The following is a 24,074-nucleotide window of genomic DNA, read 5'->3' as shown; positions in this document are numbered from 1 at the left end:
GCCTGTCTGACCCAGGGGCCCCCACATCACCGGGAGGCACATGGGCGCCCAGAGACCAACAGCACCCTGGGACCTCCCCCAACCCGAGCACCCCTTCCCGACCACCCTTCAAGATCTCTGTTCTAAAGATGGGGAAACTGAGGCCTAGAGAGGCCTTGCTGGGGCCTGCTCGGACGGGGGAAGTGGGGTACGGGCCCCGGTGTTGACTCTTTCTCCGTGTCCCTCAGGCTCGCCACTCAGTGGAGCGTGGAAGGAGAGGAGGGTGCCGCCCGGGGGCAGCGCGAGCAGGAGAGGGCCTGGCAGCTTCGGGCCCAGGATGAGGGCGAAGGAGGCCAGTCCCTGGAGCAGCTAGAGCAGGAGAAGCTGTAAGCCGACACTGCCAGCTCACTTGTCCTGCGCCCCTGGGCAGAGGGCTGCCGCGGGGTCAGGCCCTGGGCTGGAGGCCCCAGAGCAGCTGAGACAAGGAGGGAGGGGCCCAGCCCTGGAACCCGGGCCGGGGGTGGGGGTGCCCTTAGGGTGTCGGTCGTCACAGCTCCAGGTGCCAGCGGAGTCTGCCGGACACCTGGCCGGAGACGTGTGGAGCCGCCCCCTACCGGCCAGCCTCCCGGGGTCCCGACTCCGGCCCTGGTCACCCTGCGTGGTCCCCCTTGCTTGGACCGACTCCGAGCGCAGCTGTGGGGCCCTGGCCCCCGAGCCCCTTGCCCTAGTCCTTGCCGTCTGTGACTCACTGAGGCCACATCCAACTTGGCGGGCCGAGGGCCGGCTTGTTCCCTCGCGGGGCCCGGGAGGCCTCTGTAGCTGGGCTGGGCTGTTTTTCCAATAACGCTCCCCCTCCCCCAGGCCCTGTTTTGTTCCATTTTCTCCGAGTCAGCAGCTCTGGGTGGAGTGGGGTGCTGTAGCGGTCAAGGCCCCTCGGGCCAGGTCCCCAGCCTAGCAGGCAGGGACTGGGGGCAGGCAGGGACCACCGGAGCACAGGCCCGCCGTGGGGGACAGGGTGCAGGGCTCAGGCGGGACAGCAGAGGGAAACTCGGCACCCACCCGCGGGGGCCGTAGGTGGCGGGGGAGACACAGCCCAGCATTCGGGGAGCCCCAGGCTGAGCGGGGAGACGTGGCCCTGCTCTTGGGGAGCCCTGGCTTAATAGGGCGTGGCCCGGCCGTGGGGTGCTGCCCCTGCGGCAGATGGGGTCTCCCGCACTTGGAGCCCAGGGTGTGAGAGAGGGAGGCGCTGTGGACGGGGTGGGGGCAGGGGGTCGGCCCCCTGCCCCGCATCTGGCCCAGCCCTGAGAACATGCCTGCTCTTCCAGCCTCAGCCCGAAGCCCTCGGAGGGCCCTGAACTGGACGAGGACGAGGGTTTCGGCGACTGGTCCCAGAAGCCGGAGGAGCGGCGGCAGCACCGCGGGGCTGGGGAGACCGTGGACGGTGGGGCCCCCCCTCAGGGCGAGAGTCCGGAGGGGGGGCAGGAGGAGGACAGGCAAGTGGGGGTCAGAGCGTGGAGGAGGGGTGCTCTGTCCAAGCCCCCAACGTGTGTCCGAGCGACTCCCTCCGCTCCCGCCACCCCAGTGGCCCCCCAAAATGCCCCCGTGGCCGTAGGGGGGGAAGGAGGAAGAGAACGAGACAGGAGGGCGGCGGCGGGGGTGCTGGTGCCGCGGGTGGGACGGGAGGAATCTCGTTGCTGGGCTCCCCAGGGCCCCGGCCCGTCCAGACCAGCTGCGGCCGCCGGGGCGGTTACTCCATCAGCACATCTGCAGCCCACTGACGTCAGGGAGGCCCTGCGCCCCCGCCGCCGCCCCTTCCTCCCCTGGGGCAGCGAGCTCCATTCCCACGGAGGGGAGCAGGTATTTCCAGATGTGCGGCCGCCAGTCGGCCTGGGGGGACAAGCTTTCCAGATGTGCAGGCGCTCTGAACCAGGGCAGGCAGGGGGAGGGGCCCTGGGCTGGGGTCTGCTCTGGGGCCTCACCCGCCCCCACCCCGGGGGTCTGAGCCGCTCTCAGCACCCCACAGGCCGGGGTCAGGGGCCCAGCTCCGCTCGGGAGCTCCAGGCTCGGGGCCCTGTGGCCTCGAGGGTCGCCGGAGCCCCTCTTGGCCACCTCCCGTCCCCTCCAAGGCCCCTGAAGCAGCCCCGAGCTCTCGCTAAGACCCCTCCCGTCACTCCACCACCCCTTCCCATCCGCGCTCAGAGCCAGCTGCCTGGCCGGGGCCCTGCTCCTGGCGTGGCCCTCTGCCCACGGCCGCCCTCCAGGCCTCAGTTTCCCCCATTTGTCTCTGGGGGTCAGAGCACACTCTGCGTTTCTGAGCTGGGGGCGGGGGGCGGGGGCAGCAGGGTGGCCCGTCCACTGGCGCTGGGATGGCTGCAGCCCTGCCGGTCCTGTTCCCTTTGTCCCCAACTGGCCGCCCAACAGCAGGGGGCACTCTAGCTCTTCTGTGGACCCTCCTGCTCTCGCCAGGCCTCCCTGCCCCCCGCACCTGCCTGGCCTCCTGTAGCCCAGCTGAACGGGCCCTCTGTGAGCCTGCCGCTGGCTCGGACCCCGGCCCACCTTGGGCGGTGGTCTGCGTCTTGGCTGGCACGAGCACCGAGGGGCCTGAAATCATGGAAAATGCGAGAATTTCCCATCTTCTTCTCCAGGGTCAGTCCCGCTCCAATGCAGAGTCGCGCAGGCTGCCAGCGGCTGGCCTCCCCCGCCCCGCACGGCCAGCCTGGTCTGCCCTGCTCCTCGCGGCTGCGGCCCTCTCTGTGACCCCAGCCCTTGCCTTGTCCCTCAGTTGACCAGCCCCCAGACAAGCCTCAGACCCCACCTAGCTCCCACCTGCCGCCCAGGCCCGCTCGCCCCAACCCGGAGCAGGCCGGGAGCAGGGGGCCCAGGCGGCCCCGGCGCCAGGAGGCCAGCCAGCAGGGACACCAACAGGCGAGACACGGGCCAGGGCTGGTCCTGAGGGCCTGGAGCCCGGGCCTAGCCTCAGTGGGCACTGGTCGCATGGCCCTGGCGACAGAGGGCAGGCTCTGAGGCCTTGGGCTCACCTCCCCAAAGAGGCCGGGGTCTTGAGATTCCTGGGCGCTTAACTGGTCTGACTGCCCATCTTACAGTTGGGGAAACTGAGGCTTGGAAACGGGAAGGGACTCGAAGTGATCAAGTGACCTTCGACCTGTTGGATTGCCTCCCCCTCCCCGCCACAGGCCCTGCCAGCACGCCTTTGGGAGCCAGGGTGGCGACGAGCTGACCCCAGCCGGGGTCTGTCTGGAGGAGCTGCGTCTGAGCCCCGACTCAGAGCCCCAGGAGGGGCCGGGAACAGAGGACACAGAGCCCAACGGCCCCGAGGGAGCCGTCCAGGGAAGCCCAGGGCTGGCAGAGACCGAGGAGGCAGAGGATGAACAGGTGCCGGTGGCTTCCCAAAGGGTCTGGGCACACCCCGGCCCCCGGGCTGCATCTGTCTCTGCTACCTGCATGCTCTGCGGGCTTCGCGGGATGGGCCCGGAGGGAGCCAGCACCCCCGCAGTCTCAGAGGGCGGTGGGGTTGGTAACCCTGCCTGATGGAACGCCAGCTCCTGCTGCCGAGAACTCCAGAACCAGAGAATGGCAGGGCGGGAAAGGACCTGAGGCCCAGGGAGGGGAAGGTGTTTCCTTCAACCAGTCCTGGGTGGGGCAGGAGGGGTGCAAAGGGGGCGATCATTCAGACCCCGTAACCACAGACGTTCTGTTCCCAGCACCAGAGATGCCAGCAGCGCAGGACGCCCAGCCCCTTGGTCTTGGAGGGGACGGACCCGGGCTCGCCTCCCCTGAGCCCCAGCACCAAAGTAGGTTAAGCCCCAAAGCCTAGTCCTCTGTCCCGGACTCATGACCAATGACAGTCCCAGAGAGGCAGCCACAGGGCAGCTCCAGGACAGGAGCACGGCCTCCTTCTCTGCCAGGCTGGCTCTCAGCAGAGCCTTGTGAAACGCATAAACTGGGCAATGGGACTGGCGGGTGGGAGCAGCTGAGAGGGGTGGGCTGGGGGCCTTGCTCTGGCTTCGGAGGCTCAGTCTCCTCCCGCCCTCCACAGCTCAGCGACAGAACTGAGTCCCTGCACCGCTCCATTCAGAAGAGGTACGTCTGGTTGCTTCCCAGGCAGGACTCGGGGATCTCCAAGGGAGGGTTGAAGAGGGGACCCAGTAGGTGGAGATCTGGGGGCCCGAGAAAGCTCTGGTAGGAGCTCAGGGTGGGCATAGAAGCTGAGTGAGGGGGCCTGGGCCATGACCCTTCTCCTCTCCTCCAGTAACAGCATGAAGAAGTCCCAGCCAGCCCTGCCCATCTCCACGATTGAAGAGAGGCTGGAGCAGTACACGCAGGCCATCGAGGTGCGCACAGGCCCCTCCGCTTCTGCAGGGCCTCCTCCATTCATGCACCCATTTCTCCAGCCAACCAGTGTCTCTCCATCCAACCAACTCCTGTCCTTTCACCTGCACTCTTCCATCCAGCCAACACCCCTTTATCCAACCAACCCACTCCATCCAACCAGGGTCCCTCCATTGATCCTACACGCCCCCACATCCAACAACTAACACCCTTTTATTCAACTAACACTCTTCCATCCAATCTACACCCCTCCATCCAGTCAACACTACTCCATCCAACCAACACCCCTCCATCCTAGCAATGTTTTTCCATTCAGTCAATGTCCTCTCATCCAACCACTATTTTTTGTTTGACCAATGTTCCTCTACACAACCAACACCACTCCCTCCAACCAACACCCCTCCATCCACTTTCATCCAATTAGCTCCCCTCCATCCAGCCATCATTCCATCCAACCAACACCCTTCCGTTCAACCCCTGCTCCTCCGACCCTGTGCCAGGGGCAGCTCGAGGACAGCCCCACATTTGTCTCGTATCTCACCCATCACCTGTGCTCTGCAGAGCAAGGGCGGTGTTTCACAAGTACACCGAGGGGTACTTTTTTTCCAGAGCGCCTTCTTCCAGCCCTGCGTTGGATAAGCAGTCCTGGGGGAATGCAGCCACACAGAGGACGTCATCTGTGTGCCGGAGCGGCTCACACAGGCCTCTCTGATGTGTCCCATGTGGCTGTCCAGTAAAGTGGTCCTGGGCTCTGTCTCCTCTGCAGACCTCTGGCCGGACCCCAAAGCTAGCCCGCCAGCCGTCCATCGAGCTGCCCAGCATGGCCGTGGCGAGCACCAAGAGTCGCTGGGAGACGGGAGAGGTGCAGGCTCAGTCCTCCGCCAAGTCCCCCACCTGTAAGGTAGGCTCCCGTCCTGGGGCACGGCTGGGCTCCCTCTGGAAGGCTAGCGTGAGACTGTCCAGGCTGAAGTGTGGGCAGAGGGCACTGTGGTGCATGGGGGACGGGGTCTCCGCCAGGCTGGCTCCTGTGGAGGGCTGGGTGGGAAGGCTGCTGGGCCAGGTGAAGATGGACCATGTCACCTTCCCTTCCCGGCCTCTTCCCCTGGGCTGTCACCCAAGGAGGCAGGCGTGCGGGCCCCGGGGCCTTGGCCCTGCGAGGCCAGGCAGGAGAAGTGACCAGGGCTCCAAGCCCCCAAGTCAGGGCTCTGCCCCTGTGACGTGGCTGCCTTCTGCCCGCAGGATATTGTCGCTGGAGACCTGAGCAAGAGGAACCTCTGGGAGCAGAAAGGAGGCCCCAAGGCTTCGCCGAAGCTCAAGGTAGAGTCGGAATGTGACTGATGCGGGAGGGCGGGTCCAGCGGGCGAGGGGAAGGGGAGCTGCCCTCAGCGCACCTGGGGAGGCTTCCAAGAGGCAGCGCCACCTCCCCCTGCGCCTCTCACCTTCGCTCTCCACCTCCTTCCCCGACAGAGCACCCCGTCTGCCAAGAGGTACAAGTTTGTGGCCACTGGACACGGGAAGTACGAGAAAGTGCTCGTGGACGAGGGCTCGGCGCCCTAGGCCGTCCTTCTCGGTGAGTCGGGGGCGGCGGCCAGAGCACGACGTGTCGTGGGCAGAATTCGCCGCTCTGGGTGCGCGGTGGCAGGGACTGCGAGGTGACATGTGAGGGCTGAATGCCCGGCCTCAGAGCTGGCCACAGCCCGTCTCTGCTGGTCCTCCAGTCCACAGACCCGTGCCCCCTCCCACCCCACCATCCCCTGGTTCCTGCCCTGCTCCTGTAGCCCACAGGGAAGCGCAGGCTCCCTGCTGGGAGGAGGCCCCCCCCCCCCATCTCCCAGCCGGGCTCCTCGGGCAGGTGAGCCCGGCCCGGCCACCACAGGGTGAGCGTGGCAGGAGGGGGTTGACACGGATCCCCGGGAGCTCAGGTTCCCACCGGGCAGTGGGCTGTGAGGGTTTCAAAGGAGCCAGAACCTTGTCCTCGCCCTCCTGCCCCAGTGAGGAGCCGCTCCCACCCCGGCACCTGGTGAGGAGTCAGAAAGGTGACCCGCTGCCATGGTTACGGTTACGCACATTTTTATTAGCGGCCTGGGTCCCGGGATCCGTTTACAACATCCATCATGTCCCCTCCTGACGGCTTCCTCCCTTCTGAGTCCTGCTCCGGGGGCTGCGGCTGGAGCTTCCCCCCAGCACCTCCGTGTCCGCCTCGTAGCACGGCTGCCCCGTCTGGGCCCCAGTGCTTGTCCCGAGTCAGACCCCAGCTGAGTGCAGACTGGGGGTCCCCATCGCTGCCCCCTCCGGGCCACCCCCCCCCCCGCCACTTGGCCAGGCTGACTTCGGACCTCCCTCCTCATCCAGCATCTAGGCTGAGACCCCAGCCCTCTGTCTCCCATCAGCGAGTCCCCCTCAAGCTCTGCACCCAGGCGGGGGGGAGCAGAGGTGGCAGTGAAGGGGCAGGGGTGTGGGGCCAGCTCCCCCCCCGGGCCGGGACCTGGCTCCCCGCACCCGTCGGGCCTCCGTCCTTGGGAGGCGCGGCTGCCAAGCCGCCGATGCAGCTAACGGAGCCCACGGTGCCTGCGACTGAGTCACCCCGACCACTCCCACTCTGCACGACAGCATAGCTCGTCCCCCCAACCTTTCTCGGCAGAAGGGCCGGGGCCCCAGAATCCTGCTCATCCTGTCAATCATCAGGGCTCGTCACCCAGAGCATGTGGGGCTCCGCTGGGCCCTGATCCCCGCCTGCAGCTTCCCTGGACCCAGGCAGGGTCTCGCTGGTGACCACCTCCTGCACTCCTGCCCCAAGCCCTGTGCGCACACTCAGGCCGGCCCTGCCCCGCAGGGTCACGCATGCAGCCCCAGCCTCAGAGCAGACTTGTGTACGGTCTGTCTCCCCAGAAGTTCACCCCAGAAGTCCCCACCCCCCACCCCAGTGCAGAGCCCTCCCTGCCCCTCCACACCGTCCAAACCCGCCGCCTCCCTAATCCCAGCTGCTCCCGGCCGCGTCCACCTCCCACCACGGTCCTTTGTGGCTGTGGCTTTCCAGCTGGACCCTCAGCCCCTCTTCTGTCCCCCCACGGTCCTGGGGTCCCCCCCGGCCATTCACTGGGGCCTCCAGCCAGCTGCCGAACGATTGAAGTTCTGGGGCTGGGGGCTCAGGGCCGGGATGGCGTAGCGCATGGGAGGGGGCTGGGCGGCCACCTCCTGCAGTTTCCGGGCGTTGAAGCGAGGCCAGTAAAGGAAGGGCAGGCGGCTGAGGCCAGGCGGGGCGCGCACCCCATCCCGGGGCCCCACCTGGCCGCCACGGGACTCTGCCACTGACATGCGGCACAGCACTGCGTCCCACATCCTGGAGGACCGTGAGGCGGGGGCCGGCCGGGGCGCCGAGTCAGTGGGGGCTGCCCCTCCCAGCCCCGCGTGCCCCGGGCTCGGCTCTGGCCCCGGGAAGGGGGCCTCTTCCAGCAGCTGCTTCTTGAGGCGTGTCCAGCCGCTGAGCTGGGGCTTGGGCGCGACTTTGGGGACAGGGCACGGGTGGGTGCCTGACGGTGGGGCAGGGGATGAGGCCTCTCGGGGGCTGGAGACCTGCTCAGCCTCAGCGGCAGGGCCGGCCGGGGCGGGGTCCTCCCGGTGCCCGGCTTCGGGGGCCACAGAGGCCGGCCTGTAAGGCGAGGGTCCTGGTGAGCGGTAGGTGGGGGCAATGGACACCACCACCCGGCTGCTGGCCTCTCTGGGCCCTGAGGCCTGGAAGCCGGGGGCCGGCCTGGGCACAGAGGGCTCGCCGTGCCGAGGGCTGGCAGCCTGGGCCCTGGCGGGCGGTGAGTGGATGCGGACCACAGGCAGCAGGGGCTGAGCCCTGGGAGGGCGGATGGCTGTGCCCTGGGCCCGGTCGCCAGGCCCACCATCCGGGGCCATTGGGGAGGGCGCAGGGGTCCCGGCCTGTGGGGACGGTGCCCGGCGGAAGTGCACCTGGCTGTTGTGGGTGCCCCTCACGGTGGGGCCTGAGACCTGGGCAAAGCCGCAGGGGGACTGGGCGGGTTCTGGCACCGGGGCTGCGAGCCGGGGCCCCGTGGGCTTGGAGCGTGAAGCCAGGCTCCTGAGCTGGGTGAGGCTGATGGAGAACGTGGACCTCTGCAGGGGGGACGCCACGTGGTGGATGACGCGGGTGTGGGGGGAGCAGGGCAGGGTGGCCACCGCCCGCGGCGCCTCCGCGGGCCGCGGGGCCGGGGTCTCCTGGTCATGGCCGGCCTCGCTCACGGGGGATAAGGACGTGCGGAAAGGCCCGGGCGGGGCAGGCGGCCCGGCCCTGCTCGTCCTCTTCCGGGCTGCCTTCCTCAGGAGCTTCTGCAGACGCAGGTTGTCCTTCCCGGGCTTGGGCAGCAGCGGTGGGGGGGGTCCCGGGGGCCCCGGGGGGCGCCGGCCAGCCATCTCAGGGGCCACGGAGGCAGCCGAGGTGAGCATCGCTGCACCCTAGGGCGGGCGGGAGGGACAGCCGTGGGCCCAACCCTCCTCCCCACAGGCCGCCTCCCTGCGGGAGGGCACACAGCCCCTAGTCACGCAGAGGACCCAGGCCCAGAGGGCCTGCAGCCTGACCGTCAGAAGCTCTGCTGCCTCAGCACGTGGCCCCTGCCACGCGCGCTCCAGGCATGAGCGTTTGCACGCCCATGGGGCGGCCCCACCATCATTCCGCTTTAGAAACGAGCCCACGGAGGCCCGAGGTGCTCTGTGGGTGACGGAGGAGGGCTGGGACCTGGCTCCGGGTGCCGCCCGTGTGCACAGTGGGGGCCGGGAGACGCACAGGCGGGCGCCAAGCGGGAGGCACGTGCTGGGCCAGCCGCCTGCGAGGGCAGGAAGAGTGCCCGCCCGCAAGCGTGAGGGCCGCCTTGCTGTCGCCGGCCTGACCACAGGCGCGTCCGCTGCGAGCCAGCGGAGAGGTGGCGGCCAGAGGCTCGGGAGGGCTGCGGCTGCATCATCAGAGGTAGACGGGGTGGGAGGTGGGAGCGGTTTTCGCTGAGCTACGCTAAACGGGATGTTCCCGCAGACGTCCCGGCGGGGTGGTCCTGGCCAAGCCGCCCGCCCTGGTTTCTGGGCGCCACGTGCTCCCGAGGACGTTGACAAATGGCGGCTGGGCCGAGCCAGGGCCGCCGGCCTGGGGGAGGAGGGAGGCCTGGGGGCTGCTGCCATGAGGCCGGCTCTGTCAGGCAGGAGTGCGTCGTCTGCTCAGGGAGGGGCCCGAGGGGTCTGCTGGGGCTTGCTCTGGGCTGCTGCCCACCTCAGTGAGGGGGGGCCGGGACCCCAGGGTTAGCCTGGGGGCTGTCAGGCCAGCTGGCAAACAGGCAGTAGGCAGCGTCCCTCCACCCTGAATCCCGGCAGGGCCCAGGGCACCAGAGCGTGGTATCAGGAAGCAGGCTTCCAGGCCGGAGGTGGACACAGGGTCTCGGGGGCTGTCGCAGGGAGGCTGCTCCTCCAGGGCTGGGGGGAGCGGGGTGGGATGGGCAGGCCAGGGACCCCCAGAGAGAGGCTGCAGGCCCGGACAGGCAGAGCCACGGCCCCTCCTCGGACTGCAGCCTGATGCTCCCCCGACCTGTGTTTCAGCTTTCCCAAGACTGCAGCACCGCCGGCGGCACCTCCTGGCTCCCGACCCACGTGCCCAGGGGAGAGGCCGGCCAGATGAACGCCCCCCGCCCCCCACTGGCTCCGCCGAAGAAGCTGCTTCTCATGGTCTGCCTGGCCCGCGAGCACCCCCGACATCCGTCACCTCTTGCTCCTGGACCCTCCAACCTTTCCCTCTGACCCCCAGCTCTGCCCCTCACAGTTCCGGGAGGAAAGGAACTCTGGCTGTTGGTTGGCAAAAGGACCACCTCCAGAGAAGCTGCGAGCTCCCAGGGAAGGCGCAGCCGGTGCAGAGAGAGGCCACGTGCTGGGGCCTCCGTGTCCAAAGCCACCAACACCCACCACAGCACTGGGCCCCCCCGCCCCGCCCCGCTTGCAGCCCTCCACTTTGTGCAGTAAACTCCCTTTGGTGTCTCCACGTGCTGGCTCTCTGGGGCTCACTGACGGGGGAGGGGCCGGGAGCAGGGCCCATTGGAAAGGTCATCCGCCCTGCACAGTGGTAGGGCCCAGGCCTCTGGCCTTCAGATTTGGACACTGTCCTGTCCAGTGGCCTTCTGCGTGCTAGGCTCTGGGGTCTCTGAGGGTAGTCAGGGCGAATGTGATGGGTGGGGGCTCAGTCGTCCTCTTCCACTGTGGTACTTGCCCCTTGACTGGCCCCTTATAAACTCTACAGCCCCTGAAACACCGTGCACTTCTGGTCTGTGCCCCTAGACTGTGCACCCTTTGAGTACAAGCCCCACCTTGGGGTCATCCCTTCCCAGCACCCAGGAGGTGCTCAGTGAAGACCTGGTGGATGGACGGATGAGTGGATGATGGAGGATGGCTGGATGCAGGGATGGAGGAAAGGATGGATGGGGAGGTGATTGGCTGGCTGGCTGGATGGGTGGATGGTCAGGTGGTTGGATAGATGGATGGAAAGATGGATGGATGACGGGATGGAGGCATGGATGGATGGATGGATGGATGGGTGGGTGGATGGTGGGATGGGTGGAAGGATGGATTGGTGTATAAATAGAAAGAGAGGTGTTGAATCCTTGGGTGATGGGTGGATAGTTAAAGAACAGGTGGATGGGTGGGTCTGCAGAAGGGATGAGAGGTCAATGGGCAGAAAAGTAGTTGTGCAGAGAGTAGATAGGAGAAGAGATGGAGAGGCAGTCAGATCAACGCCTGCTTCACGGAACGGTGGGTGGATGGCTGGTGGGCGGGTGGACACTTGGTGGGGGTGGATGGATGGGCGATGGACGGGGGGAAGGCAGGAGGGAAGGAGGGAGGGAGGGAAACAGACAGTGACGGCGAGGATGTACCTGTGAAAATGGAGGTGCAGTGGGTGGATGGACACGCGTGTGAAGGCGGGGACAGGGTGGGGCTCTCTTCCCGAGCCCACCCCCACGCCCGGCCTGTGCACAGGGCTAACATGAGGCCCTGCTGCCCTCGGAGTCAGGGGAGCCCCTTCGAAGAGCTGCCCTCTAGACCTTTGGCATTCGAGGCCTGGGTCTGCTCAGAACCTGTTCTCCAAAGTCTTCGTGGTCAAACTCCTGCTGCCTCCCAAGGGGAACGTGAACATGGGCAGCCCGGAGGTGTTAGAAATCAGCTACGTCACACCTTTGCTGCCTGTGGCCCACTTCTGAGGGTGCCTCAGGGCTGTGCTCTGCCAGCTGGGGAGCTTCTCCCAGGGGACGCGCCCCTCCTGTCCACCTGGCTGGGTGGGACGTTAGCCGAGGGCAGCAGGCAGAGGCAGCCACGTGGCCCACTGGACGGCCAGAGGGGACCAGAGTGGACGGCACTGAGGGGCTAGTGGCGGGTAGGGTGGGCAGTGCCAGGAGAGCAGCCAGCCACTCAGCCCCACTCGGGCTCCTTGGCACTCGGCCCCGCCTCGGGGACAAGGACCCAGGGTCTGTCTCCTCTGCGGTGGTGACGACCGGCCCCTGCCTTGCAGAACCTGGGGGTCAGGGCCTGCCCACCACAGAGGCGGAGAGGCTCAGGGGAGCCATTGCCCGGGTGCTGGCCCTCTGCCCTCCGTTCTGACTGCCTGAGAGGCCCCGCCAGGCACCCTTCTGCTCCCCTGCTGCAGGCACTGGGTGCCAGCCCCGCGCAGAGCAAACCTATTACAGCTCCCGCAGAAGCCCCCAGGGCGTGTGGGCGGCAGCAGCGCAGGCTGGGAAAGGCTCATCCCCGAAGTGGTGTGTCAGCGGCTTCTATCTGGGGCCTGGCAGCGCCCGAGCCCGTGGGCCGGGCTTACCGGGAGCTTGGCTGGCACTGGCGCGGGCACCCAGGTCAGCTCAGGGCTACCAGGCGAGGTTCGAGGTTCAGGGTCCCTGGGCCTCGCCACCCTCAACCGTGCACACTGCGGGCCAGGACCAAGACTGAGGGACCCCTGCCCTTCCCCACCACCCTGAGGGTGGTTGAGGTGACCCCTGCAGAAACCTAGAGGCAAATCTTTGGGGGGGCCGGGCCCCCACGGCCTCCCCACTGCTCCCTGGCTCAGCTCGGCTTTGCAGAATTGAGAAGCCCACCCCACTCCTACCGTCCCCGGGCGGAGGCTCTGCCCCAGGAGCCCTCAAATCCTTCCTGGGCTTGAGACCAGTCCCGTGCCTCCACCCCAGGTCTCCAGCCCCTCCAGCCCCTCGGGGCGGCCCTGCCCTGCCCTGCCCCCTCTCCTCCCACCCTAGCCCGGCCTGGCCAGGTGGACCGGGGTGTGGATTACCTGTCGCAGGCCCTCGGCGGCCGGCAGCCCGTCCAGCAGTGCCCGCTCAAGGCTGTCCTGCGGCACCACGGGCCTGGCACCCCGAGGGGTAGGTTGCCGATACCCGAAATAAGATCTGCCCCATCCCTCTGACCTCAGCGCCCTCGCTCTGGCTCAGCTCGCTCATGGGACAGCGCCGGCCAGAGCCCGAGGCCACTGAGCAGACAGCCACCTTCCTCTGCTGGCCGAGTGGGGCCACTGCAGGGCCATGGAGCGCCCACCTGTGGGTGCAGCCCCCAAGAGCACCCCAGGCCCGTGGGAGGTGTGGCCGGCAGCTCCCAGGAGCGAGACACCCACCGTCGGCGGGGCCGGGTGCACACGGGGCTCCCCAGACTCAGCGCTGCCTGCTGTGCCTTCCCCACGTGCGCACCTGCCCCTCGGGGGGCGGGGGTGGTGTGTGACTCTAGCAGAGTGAGGGGCCCCAGCCTGAGAAGGGCTGTCAGCTCCCACCGTGAGGACGAGCTGGGCCGGGGCGGCCCCAGCAGCCGCTCGGGGGCCTTTTGCAGAAGTGGCTCTACTGCTGACCCCACTGGACAGAAAGTTGGTCAGAGTCAGCCGAGGGCCGGGCACGCGTGTGGCCCGTCAAACGCTCTCCCATCCGAGGACCTGGACAGGAGGAGGAATTCAGAGTTCCGACAGGGGAGGCGGGAGCGGCCCCAGCAGCTCTGGCCTTGGGGGGCTTCCCGCCCCCAGGAGCTCTGGGGAGGGGCTCTGTCCTGCCCACTGGGGGCCCAGGGCTCTGGCTCCCCTTGCTGTGGCCGGTGGGCCCACCCTGCCTATCTCGGGTCCCCGTAGCCTTGTCTCCAATGCGTAGAAATTGGATGAGGTGCTGAGAGAAACCTTCCAGAAGGCTCTGGGGACCCAGAGTGGGGTGCAGAGCCAGGGGAAGCCCGGGCTGGGCTGTGAGAGCCGGTCGTCCAGACGCCCCCAAGCCTCCAGAAGGCAGGTGCTTCATCTGAGTCTCCTTGGGGCCAAGCCCCGCGCTCCAGCCCACCAGCCATTGCTCCGGATCAGGCCAGCATCCGTGGCCCCCGTCATCCGTGACCGACCAGCCCCTCGCCTGGAGCCTTCCACGTCCGGAAGGAGGCTTGGGGCTGCTCTTTCCTACTCTGTGTCTCAGTTTCCCTGATTCGGGGGGGGGGGTGCGTAGGAGCTCGTGGCCTCACTGGCCAGCGTGGGGACCATGGAAAGCCCTGGGTGAGGTGTCTGCCGGTTGGATGGTGCCACCTGGAGTCCCGAGCAAAGAAAGACTGGGCTCCACGGGCGAACGGTGGAGCCCGCTGTGGGCAGCACCCTGAGCCTGGCCCGTGGCGAGAGAAAGGCCTGCAGGGTCAGGACCCCCACACGGTGAGCTCCCGGGCAGACCTCAGAGGTGTGGCCCCTAGCGTTGGGAGGCACCAGCCGCTGGGGAGATGCCAGACCCTCCAGTCAGACTTGAGTTAGTATTTCTGTTGCCCATTTATGCTGTATGTCCTAACGCCATCACGCAGAGAACCACTCGGTGGGGCTCGGACCTGCCGAGGGCCTGGCCGAAGGCTCACAGGGTCTTCTATCCTTGGGGGTCTCGGGGACCTCCTGCCGCTGCCTCTGATGGGGAGGCGGAGGGGCCTGGGGCCTGCGTAATGCAGCCTGGCCGGGCAGATGCCTTTCCTGGGCAGACACCTCGGAGGGAGGGGCAGCTCCCCCGGGGAAGATGGGGCCCCAGCTCTGGGGACCCCACACCAGCCTGGCCCAAGGAGAGCCCTCAGCTTCCTCCCTAGGGCCACCCAATGCCCTCCTTCACCCTCCTCCGCCCGTGAAGAATGTGCCCACTGTCAGAGAGTAAAAATAGAAGCTGACACTTCCTGGGGGAGGGGGGCGGCCCTCGTCTCCTTCCCCCCCATCCTCGCCTCCTTGCGCCCCCTCCTCTGTTCTTGCTATACTTGGTAAGGGGCCTCAAGGCACAGCCCCTTCCCGCCCGTCCCACGCACCCGGGCCACACAGCCCCTGGCCAATGGGCTGCCGGGAAAGATCGAGTGTCACTATAACATGAGAGCATGCGGCGAGCGGGCAGTGCCTGAGCCGGTCCTGTCCGCAGGGAGCTCCTGCCCATCTCTCCAGACCCAGCCGCAGGTCAGTACGTCTGAGAGCAGCCCCGGGACCGGGCCGGCCTGCTGTGTGCCGGTGGGCCTGGGTGCGTCCTGGGGCCCCGGGTGCAGGACGCTGTGCCGCCCTAGCCTTTTGCCACTTTAAGCATGGCGTCCTGGAGACCCAGGACGCCACCGCAGGGTCCCAACGGCCTGGCGTGCTGGCATCGCGGGGTGACGTTCTCTGAACATCAGAGGCAGAGGAAGCCCTTCCAGACCAGAGTACAGGGGCAGGGGAGGCCCAAGAAGGAGGACGGAGGGGGCTCCCCGGAAGGCCCGGGGGTGAGCGGGTGGTCCCAAGGCAGATGGCTAGACAACGGTGACGATTCGAGGTGAAGAAGCCGGGAAGGGGCGCTGTCCAGGGCTTCGAGGCCACCTGCTGCGGTGCGGCCGCCCTCCCCGCCCTGGCGTTTCCACGGGGCTCTGCTAAGCTGAGGGGCGCCTCGGCCAGCTTCTCCCAGGAGGCTGGAGCCCTCGGCCCAGCGGCCACCGTCTCTAACGCCGCCGTCTGTAAAGACGACAGCTACGACGGTGGCTGGTGGGGTTCACCGCAGGAGTGGGTCTGGGGGAGGGGTGGCGGGGACCCCAGCAGCCCAGAGGCCAAGGCCTGGAGTGGATGGGGCCTGGGCTGGGGGGGGACAGAGGGAGGGGTGGGGAGCTGGGCGTCTGTCCTGTCTGCCCAAGGAAGACGTGTCCCACCTCAGCCTGGACGCGAGGAGCACGAACTCCCAGGAGGCCCCTCCTGTCCTTCCTGTGCCCCCTCGATCCAGGGCTCAGCTGACCCTCCTGACGTCATGGGATGGGGCGCCTTCACCGGGCAGCAGCCTCTCTGGTGCCCTCAATCATTCTGAGAGGAGATGGGATGTCGGGGGGGGGGGCGAGGGTCAGGGAACAGGGTCAGGGCCCACAGCAAGCGAGCGGCAGGGCCTCCTGCCTCCCCGCCCCCATCTTGTCACTTGGGAAGGAAGGAAGGAGAGGGTGTCCCCAAGGAGCGGTGACCTCAGAGGCTGTTTTCACAATGGCCCCTCTGGGGGCAGGACATTAAATGGACAACTGGTTTCCTTCTCAGCTGTCGAAATGCCACCCTGCCCCCAAGCACACCGCACCCTGGGCCCCTCTCAGAGGGAGGGCGGGTGGGACAGAGCAGCCCGTGGTGTCAGCCCCAGGGCTTTGCTGGGAAGAAAAGGAGCCCAGAGCGGCCTCAGTTTCCCTCTTTAGAGGGTAGGACACCCTGCCTGGGTATGTGGGAGCCCGCCTGCACGGCCCCTGGGACTCTGGCCCAGAAGACAAGAGGCCCAGCCCCGGGGACAGGCGGGGGGTTGGCGGGGGCGGGGACGCAGGCCGAGACCTGAGCGGGGGCTGCCTTCCCAGTCCCCCCTCCCATCGTCTTGGGTTTCTGGGCAGAGGTGTCTTGGCTAATTCGGGTGCCTATTTCTGGACGTCTCAGCTGCCACTGGCTCCTTAAAAATAACCCACCCCTGGACTCAGGCCACGACCACCCCTTGTCAAGGCGGCTGACAGGTGTCGGGCCCTGCCAGGGGGAGAGGTGGGCACAGTAGGGCAAGGACAGTGGCCTGGGCGGGGCGGGGGCCCGACACCCAGGGGCAGGGCCCACCAGGAGGGTTTGGGCCGAGGGACCGTGAGACCCCAGCTGTAGACCGAGCGAGAGGCTGTAACCTGAGGGGGCAGCAGAGCCCCGGGAAGGGACCTCAGGATGCGAGAAAACGGCTCGGCTTCCTGGAGGGCTTAGCAGAGACCCATCCGTTGGTTAATTTTGCATGGAGCTTAAATTGCTCTGGGAAAATTAACATTCTTGACAGAGGCTTCGGAAAACTGTTCCCACCTTAGCAATGCGATGTAAACGCATTTTTAGATGATGAACTTGTGTTTTTCTTATACAAATCTCCCGGGGCGGGGGGCCATAACTATTGTCTTCAAGCTGTAGCAAGTTGTCATGAACTCTGTTTTTCGAAACCCGGGGCCAACATTCTGATGCAGCTGCTCCGAGCGTTCCCAGGCCCGGCTGCCTCAGGTCTGTGTGGTGGCCAGCTCACGGATAGACGGTCCCCGAGAGCGCTGGCCCGGCGCCGCCCACACCTGGACACATGCAGCCAGGCCCGGGTACAGGCTTCCCCGCAGACGTTGACACGTTCAAGGGCATCCACAGGGCCTGGGAAAGCAGGCTGAGGGAGGGACGGGGCCGTCCACTCAGTTCTTGGAGGCCATGTGCGCCTGGCACGGGCACCAGGCTGAGGGGCCCCCACAGAGAAACAGCCCAGACCCCGTCCTCACGAGCCGGGGCTCAGTCTGCTGTCTGCTGGGGCAAGGGGGAGACGGGGGTGCGTGTGGGGGAACAGAATGTCTCGTGCACGCTTGTGATTCTGGAAGAGGGCTCTGCAGAGGGCCACGGGAGACCCCAGGGGATCCCTGGGCACCCCCATAAGAGGACACGGGGTCCTAACGGGAAAGCGTCAGTCAGAGAAGGGAGCCTGGGCTCACACCTGAGGAGGGGGCCTTGTGGGGATGGCGGGCGGAAAGGCCAGGGAAGGTCCAAGGTTCCCACTCGGAGGTGCCAAGCTCTGTAATTTGGGGGCTCCCTGGGAGCCCCCCCCATCTAGGCCCGAGAGCAGAGACCACCAAGAGGGAGGTTTTGAGGCTGCAGCAGCAGCACGGCTCCGCGGTGCAGAGCAGCCCGCGGGCCCCCGCCCCCGCCCCCCGCCGGCCTGGACGAGCTGCGTGCATCCTGGATGACCCTCCTCGGGGAATGCTATAGAGAGGATGTCTGCCCTGCCACGACCTTCCAGCATCCCGTCCAGCTCCGGGAGTCCAAGCTCCAGGCTGGAGCCAGGGCAGGAAGGGGGGCGGAATGGGATCAGATCAGGGGCGAAGAGGGCTGGGGGGCCTGGAGCCCTGGAGGAAGCCAGGCGGCCTGCTGGGGAGGCCCCGAGCGCAGGAGCCGCCCGCCCAAGGCCGGAGAGTTGGCCCAAGACCCCTGTTGACGGGCGTCCCCTTGCAGCCCCACTCCAAGGGCCCATCCCCCACCCATTCCAGCCCCTCTAGGTCAAGGCAATTCGTAATCCTCACCCCGGTCTCCCTCCACCCCTGCAGAAACCACCCACCCACCATGTCTGACGAGGAAGTGTGAGTACCCGCCCTGCCTCGGGACCCCTGGACCTCGGCTGTGCTCAGAGGTCAGAGGACCCCCCGCCGAGAGCTCCCACCCCCCTCACCCCCCTCCCCCTCTCTCCCCCACAGTGAACACGTCGAGGGTAAGTGTGGAAGCCAGACTGTCTCTGCATCAGCCTCTAGACAGAAAGTCCAGGTGGGGAGGGCCAGCCGCTGCTGGAGCCTCTCCCAGGGAGCCCCCGTTGGAAGCCGCGTCCGATCGCCCCCTCTGTGAATGGGCTCCCACTCCTGCCCCTGCACCTCTTCTCAAAGGCCAGGGCCCGAGGCCCAGTCCCTGCACTGCAGGCTCGTCTGGGCAGCGGGGCCGCCCTCCCAGGATAGGACCTGGGCCTCCGCAGCCCAGACCCCTCCCCGGGAGCCACAGTCACCGCCAGAGCCTCTTCCTCCTCCCGGGCCCCTCTCTGGCCGGCCGGAGTGGCGTGGCAGTGGGCGACGGGGCAGGCAGGCGCCACCCTCCTCGCCTCCCAGGCTGGTCCCTGGCGCGCCCTCTAGCTGGCCCCTCTCCTTTGCTCTACCCCTGGCAGAGGAGTAGAGAGGGACGGTAACCGAGGTAGCCCCGGAAGTCCCCCCGCCCCACATGTCCACTCTCGTCCCCAGGGGGCCTCCAGTCCCCCCCCACAGACTCACCAAGTAACTGTCCACCTTCCTCATCCTTAATCCCCACTCGCCATCACCCCTAACTGCCCCCCTCGTTACTCGATTAACAGGAAGCACGCACTGGTCCCTCATTAACACTTTTTGCATTGTTATGTGTTACTTATACATAATAACCTCCTCCACGGTGTCCATGGTGTGTGAAGCTACCTGGGATTTGGTTGTGAAGACACTCACCCCGTTAATAGCAAGTCTGGGTGTGTGGGCCCTGCCTGCCTCTCCACAGCTCTGCCTCTCTCTGTCTCTGCCTGTGTCTCTGTCTCTGTGTCTCTCTCTGTTTCTCCCAGCATCCTCCCCTCCCCCCTCCCTCTGGGAGCAGGAACCTCCAGGCGGATCTGGAGACCCCTCCCTAGCCCAAGTCTGTGGGAGCCTCCTGGTGGGCCGTGCCCAGGCAGGCGTGGGAGTGGAGCCACGGCCCCTGGGAAGGGCGCGCACGGGTGGTTCTCAGGCCCGACGGGCGCTCGTGCGCGGCCGCTGGCACCCGCTCAACCGCGGGAAGGCTTTCCCGAACTCCACCAGGCAGGCTTCTCCTGTGGGGCGTTCTGGGCGCTAGGTTTTGAAAATATTTTGAAAACACTTGGCTGCCCTAACAACGTGAGCAAAACATTTCTTTTTCGGCTGAAAAGGTAGAAAGACTCCTTCTGAGAGGGAGCCGTGGCCCCGGGAGCCGCCCTTCGCCACGGAAGGCGACGGGGCCGGGGGCACAGGTCCCCCGAGCTGGGTCCTCTAAGACCTGCCTTGGCCGCCCGCGTTCAGGCCCACGTCTCCTGGGCTTGTCCCATGACACCTTCAGAGTCAGACTTAGCGAGACCCTCCGGTGCACAGGCACCGCAGTCCAGAGCAGGCTCCCCGCGGATGCGGAAGGGGCTCGGAGACCCCCAGGGCCGGGAGGAGGTCACACTGCAGAGGCGAGGCCGAGGCCTGAGCTCTCTGAGGCCCTGCAGGCCCTTGAAGCAGGGCCAGCCTCCCCCGGTCCCTGGAGCGCCTGCTGCCCACCGCCCCCCCCCTGCCCCTGGGCTGCCTCCCGTCCTCGCCCCCACCACGTGGCGCCTAACAGCTGTCCTGTTCCCTCTCTCCCTCCTGCACCCTCTGGCTCCCTCCTCAGAAGAGGCCCAGGAGGAAGGTAAGTGGGGTCCAGGACCCCAGCCCCTCGCCCACCCGCCAGCCCTCTGCCCCCCGACCTCAGTGACCCTGCGTGCCTCCCCCGCCTAAGGACGTGCAGTGTGCTCCTGGCCTAACCTCTCCTCTCTCCTCCTGCCACCGCACACCCAGCGCCCCCCTCGCCTGCAGAAGCCCATGAGGTCCACGAGGAAGGTACGAGGACACAGGGCTTCTGGCCACATGGGGCGCCCGGGGCTGGCTGGGACACGCAGCGGGCGGCGGGGGGGAACAGTCAGGCGCCAGCCAGCCAAGGGGCCCCCACATGTGGCCCCAGCGTAACCCATTAACCACGGCCAGTGCTTGACCAGATAGGGGGCCCCGAGGGCCTGCACCCCCAAACATGGGCAGGGTGGCAGACGGGGTCCTCCACCCCCTGACCCAGGGAGGGCTGGTCAGTGGGGGGACTGCTGGACCAGATGTAGACCTAGCTGCCCCGGAGACAGCCCTGAAGCCAGCCTTCCACCCCAGGGTGGGTACCTCAGAGCCCCACAGCGCCCGACCCCTCGGCAGGGCCGGGGACCCGGGCTGGATCTCGGTGAGCACAGGGCGATGGCGGGGCAGGCCCCGCGGTCAGCGCCCTGAGCCGGGCCCGTCAGCCCCCCGCCGGAGCCCTTGTCACTCCCTAGCCGTGCTTGGGTCCTTGGTCAGAGCAGCTGAGGGCTGGCGCCTGCTGCCCGAGCGCCCTGGCAGGCGTGTCCCCCACTCTCGGGCTGGTAGGAAGCTTCCTGGGCTACAGGCCCCCAGCCCCTGGTCCCACCCCGCCGGGTCACAGCCCTGCCCCTGCACGGAAGTCTTCTGGGGGCCTGAAGAAGGCGGGAAGAGGGGAGGCGGCAGAGGCAGGCAGGGTCCCGACAGCCCCGTGCCCAGCAGCGAAGTCCTGACAGGAGCAGAGAGCGGGGCGGGAAACTCCGAGGAGAGGCAGGGACGGGACCTGGGGGGACGCTGCCCTGGGCCAGCACTGCCCTTGTCTCGCTCACTCCCCGCACCCTCCCCACCCCTCGGCCTCGGCCACTGACCCTCCCATGGCCACCGGCTGTCTCCATTAACCTTGGATCCTTTCTCCTTTGACCCCTGACCCACGCATGGCCTCCTTAGTCCATGAAGTTCATGAACCAGGTAGGTGCCATGACTTCAGTCTCGTGTGGGCGCATGTGCACACGTGTGTGAGCTGCCTCCCGGCCGCGAAGAACGAGAGGGGCCGCGTAACCTACTCACCGTGTGTTCCGCTCGCCTGCGGCTCCCCTCCCCTCAGCCTCTGCCCCAAGGTTCACAGCTGGTTCTCTCTCTTCCCCCCCTTTCCCCCCACGGTGCCGCTTTTGCAGAGGAAGTCCAGGAAGGTAGGTTCGCCCCCGACCCCAGTCCCCGTACCGGGGCCTGAGCCCCCACCACTTCTTCCTCCTTCCCTGCATGACTCTCGCTGCCATTCCTGCTGGGGACAGGGTGGGGACAGTCAGGCCTGGGGCGCTGGCTCAGGCGGGACTGGCTGCCGGGAAGCAGGCAGAGGGCCTTCAGGGCTGGGGGCACGAGGCCGTTCCCGGGTCACCGGCAGGCAGATGGAGGCGGTCAGCCTCGAGGTCAAGAGCAGAGCCGAGTGTAGGGCCTGAGACGGGTGTGGGCCTCGAGAGGGTTGTGCTGGGGTCCACTGGGACCCTCGGGATCCACCAGGGCTGAGTGGGGAAAAGCAGAGGAGGAGAGGCAGGGCAGGCGGGCTGGATCTCGGTGAGCACAGGGCGATGGCGGGGCAGGCCCCGCGGTCAGCGCCCTGAGCCGGGCCCGTCAGCACCCCGCCGGAGCCCTTGTCACTCCCTAGCCGTGCTTGGGTCCTTGGTCAGAGCAGCTGAGGGCTGGCGCCTGCTGCCCGAGCGCCCTGGCAGGCGTGTCCCCCACTCTCGGGCTGGTAGGAAACTTCCTGGGCTATAGGCCCCCAGCCCCTGGTCCCACCCCGCCGGGTCACAGCCCTGCTCCTGCACAGAAGTCTTCTGGGGGCCTGAAGATGGCGGGAAGAGGGGAGGCGGCAGAGGCAGGCAGGGCCCCGACAGCCCCGTGCCCAGCAGCGAAGTCCTGACAGGAGCAGAGAGCGGGGCGGGAAACTCCGAGGAGAGGCAGGGACGGGACCTGGGGGGACGCTGCCCTGGGCCAGCACTGCCCTTGTCTCGCTCACTCCCCACACCCTCCCCACCCCTCGGCCTCGGCCACTGACCCTCCCATGGCCACCGGCTGTCTCCATTAACCTTGGATCCTTTCTCCTTTGACCCCTGACCCACGCATGGCCTCCTTAGTCCATGAAGTTCATGAACCAGGTAGGTGCCATGACTTCAGTCTCGTGTGGGCGCATGTGCACACGTGTGTGAGCTGCCTCCCAGCCGCGAAGAACGAGAGGGGCCGCGTAACCTACTCACCGTGTGTTCCGCTCGCCTGCGGCTCCCCTCCCCTCAGCCTCTGCCCCAAGGTTCACAGCTGGTTCTCTCTCTTCCCCCCCTTTCCCCCCACGGTGCCGCTTTTGCAGAGGAAGTCCAGGAAGGTAGGTTCGCCCCCGACCCCAGTCCCCGTACCGGGGCCTGAGCCCCCACCACTTCTTCCTCCTTCCCTGCATGACTCTCGCTGCCATTCCTGCTGGGGACAGGGTGGGGACAGTCAGGCCTGGGGCGCTGGCTCAGGCGGGACTGGCTGCCGGGAAGCAGGCAGAGGGCCTTCAGGGCTGGGGGCACGAGGCCGTTCCCGGGTCACCGGCAGGCAGATGGAGGCGGTCAGCCCGAGGTCAAGAGCAGAGCCGAGTGTAGGGCCTGAGACGGGTGTGGGCCTCGAGAGGGTTGTGCTGGGGTCCACTGGGACCCTCGGGATCCACCAGGGCTGGGTGGGGAAGAGCAGAGGAGGAGAGGCAGGGCAGGTGGCCTCCGCCCTGCCCCAGATAGCAGGGCAGAGAGGGGAAGTAAGGCGGGGGCTAAAGGAAGGGTGGAGAGGCAAGTGGGGTGAAGCAGAAAGTCAGGCTGAGGCTGAGGTGGGGATGTCGGGGACCTGGAACAGCTGGGGGCCTTGCGTGCAAGCGAGCAATCAGTCAGGTCCCAGCATCCCACCCATCGCCTGGGCTGGAGCCAGACACACCCAGGCGCGAGGAGGCCCCCCTGGGTGGGCCTGCCCTACCCGGGGTGGAGGTGACGGCGGTGCGGGCTCAAGTCAGCGCCCTAGTCGGGCAGCCCCTGCCTTCACACAATGTCTCAGGGGGCCACAGGGGGCCTCCCGGCTGGGCCAGAACCTGGAGCACAGCCCCCGAAGCGAGGCCACCTGTAAGAGAAAGGGATGTGCCGGCCCTGAGGGTCGGGCAGCGAATGCTGAGCCTTGCAGGAACCGGGGTGCAAGCAAGGGCTGTGGTGGTCACAAGGTCACCAGGTCACCCTGGAACCGGCCCTGAGGCCAACAGACAGACAGACAGACAGGGCTGGCGATGCCGGGCCGCTGCCCGCCTGCCTGCTGCCTGGGGAGCTTTGCTGCGTGGTACCTGGCCTCCCCCCACACTCTCCCCTGGCGTCTGCTCCCAAAGCGCCGTCTCCCTCAGTCTCCCCAAGCTCATAGCCCCCCACCAGGTGCGGGGGGAAGTGACGTCAGGCCCGCCTGAAAACTGAGTCGTGCCAGGGGGCTGGGGGCGCTCTTTGTGGGAGTGGGGCTGGGTGCTAAGGAACCGTGCGATCTGTGAGCCGAGGGGGATGTGAGGGGAGACCCTGCCCAAGGCCCTCCCACCCCCAACAGGCCTGGGGCCAGACCAAGTGCAGGGGGCGCTGGCGGTTCAGACAGGCTGACGGCCAGGCGTCATTGCCACCAAAGGGCCCAGGGCCGGGACTGAAGGATGGGGCTAGGGTGCTGCCAGGCCCCCTGCAGATCCCGGGCTGCATCCAGGCCGGCCAGGACCTCCCCAGGGCCCGGGGAGGCAGGGAGGGTCAAATGAAGCAGCCCCCCACGTGAGGGTGGCTGGGTTAGCCCAGCCAGGTGGGGTCTCAGGTCTGAGGGCTGCAGCCCGGACAGGCCACCCGTCGTAAGCCCAGTCCTGTGAGATGGCCCAGCCAGGCTCTGGAAGAGAAGCCTCTTAAGGGGCTGGGACAGGCTCCCTTGGGAGTCAGGAGCCCCCACCTTGGGGCCGAGCGGACGCAGGGCCCTTCGGGGCTCTGCGTGAGCACCCTCGTCTCCTTGGGCTGGGACTGACCAGGTCTGAGGCCCCAAGAAGCTTTATTAACCGAGTTGTTCCAGACCCCCTCGGGCTTCAGCCCAACCAAACCCAGGCG

General features: G+C 67.3%; 2 protein-coding genes and 1 long non-coding RNA gene across 6 annotated transcripts in view; 2 read left to right on the top strand and 1 right to left on the bottom strand.

The window, feature by feature from the left end:
* Nucleotides 1-10,348, top strand: part of LSP1 (lymphocyte specific protein 1) — a 34,455-nt gene extending 24,107 nt beyond the window's left edge. For all 4 annotated transcript variants that reach the window (XM_060019512.1, XM_060019513.1, XM_060019514.1 and 1 more), the window contains exons 2-11: nt 228-365; nt 1,305-1,472; nt 3,174-3,372; nt 3,702-3,791; nt 4,037-4,080; nt 4,250-4,331; nt 5,096-5,230; nt 5,569-5,646; nt 5,797-5,899; nt 9,913-10,348. In XM_060019512.1, the coding sequence (XP_059875495.1) occupies nt 228-365; nt 1,305-1,472; nt 3,174-3,372; nt 3,702-3,791; nt 4,037-4,080; nt 4,250-4,331; nt 5,096-5,230; nt 5,569-5,646; nt 5,797-5,886 (1,024 nt within the window). In that variant the 3' untranslated portion in view covers nt 5,887-5,899; nt 9,913-10,348. The remainder of the gene's footprint in view (nt 1-227; nt 366-1,304; nt 1,473-3,173; nt 3,373-3,701; nt 3,792-4,036; nt 4,081-4,249; nt 4,332-5,095; nt 5,231-5,568; nt 5,647-5,796; nt 5,900-9,912) is intronic.
* On the bottom strand, nt 7,423-8,778 carry PRR33 (proline rich 33). The gene has a single exon (XM_060017573.1). The coding sequence runs from the start codon at nt 8,776-8,778 to the stop codon at nt 7,423-7,425; it is 1,356 nt and encodes a 451-aa protein (XP_059873556.1).
* A 4,396-nt stretch (nt 10,349-14,744) lies between the features above and the next one.
* LOC138414140 (uncharacterized) lies at nt 14,745-22,100 on the top strand. Its single transcript, XR_011246557.1, has 6 exons — nt 14,745-14,785; nt 17,908-17,940; nt 18,055-18,068; nt 19,745-19,762; nt 21,123-21,137; nt 22,080-22,100. It is a non-coding gene; the product is annotated as an uncharacterized lncRNA (long non-coding RNA).
* The last annotated feature ends 1,974 nt before the right edge of the window (nt 22,101-24,074 follow it).

This window comes from Delphinus delphis, chromosome 8, assembly GCF_949987515.2.
Source record: "Delphinus delphis chromosome 8, mDelDel1.2, whole genome shotgun sequence".
Classification (NCBI taxonomy): domain Eukaryota; kingdom Metazoa; phylum Chordata; class Mammalia; order Artiodactyla; family Delphinidae; genus Delphinus; species Delphinus delphis.
The sequence above is the reverse complement of the archived record's forward strand: the minus strand, read 5'-3'. Positions and strand labels throughout refer to the sequence as shown.

Coding starts and splice junctions, on each gene's coding strand:
- PRR33 (XM_060017573.1), bottom strand. CDS start 8,778: ATGCTCACCTCGGCTGCCTCCGTGGCCCCTGAGATGGCTGGCCGGCGC.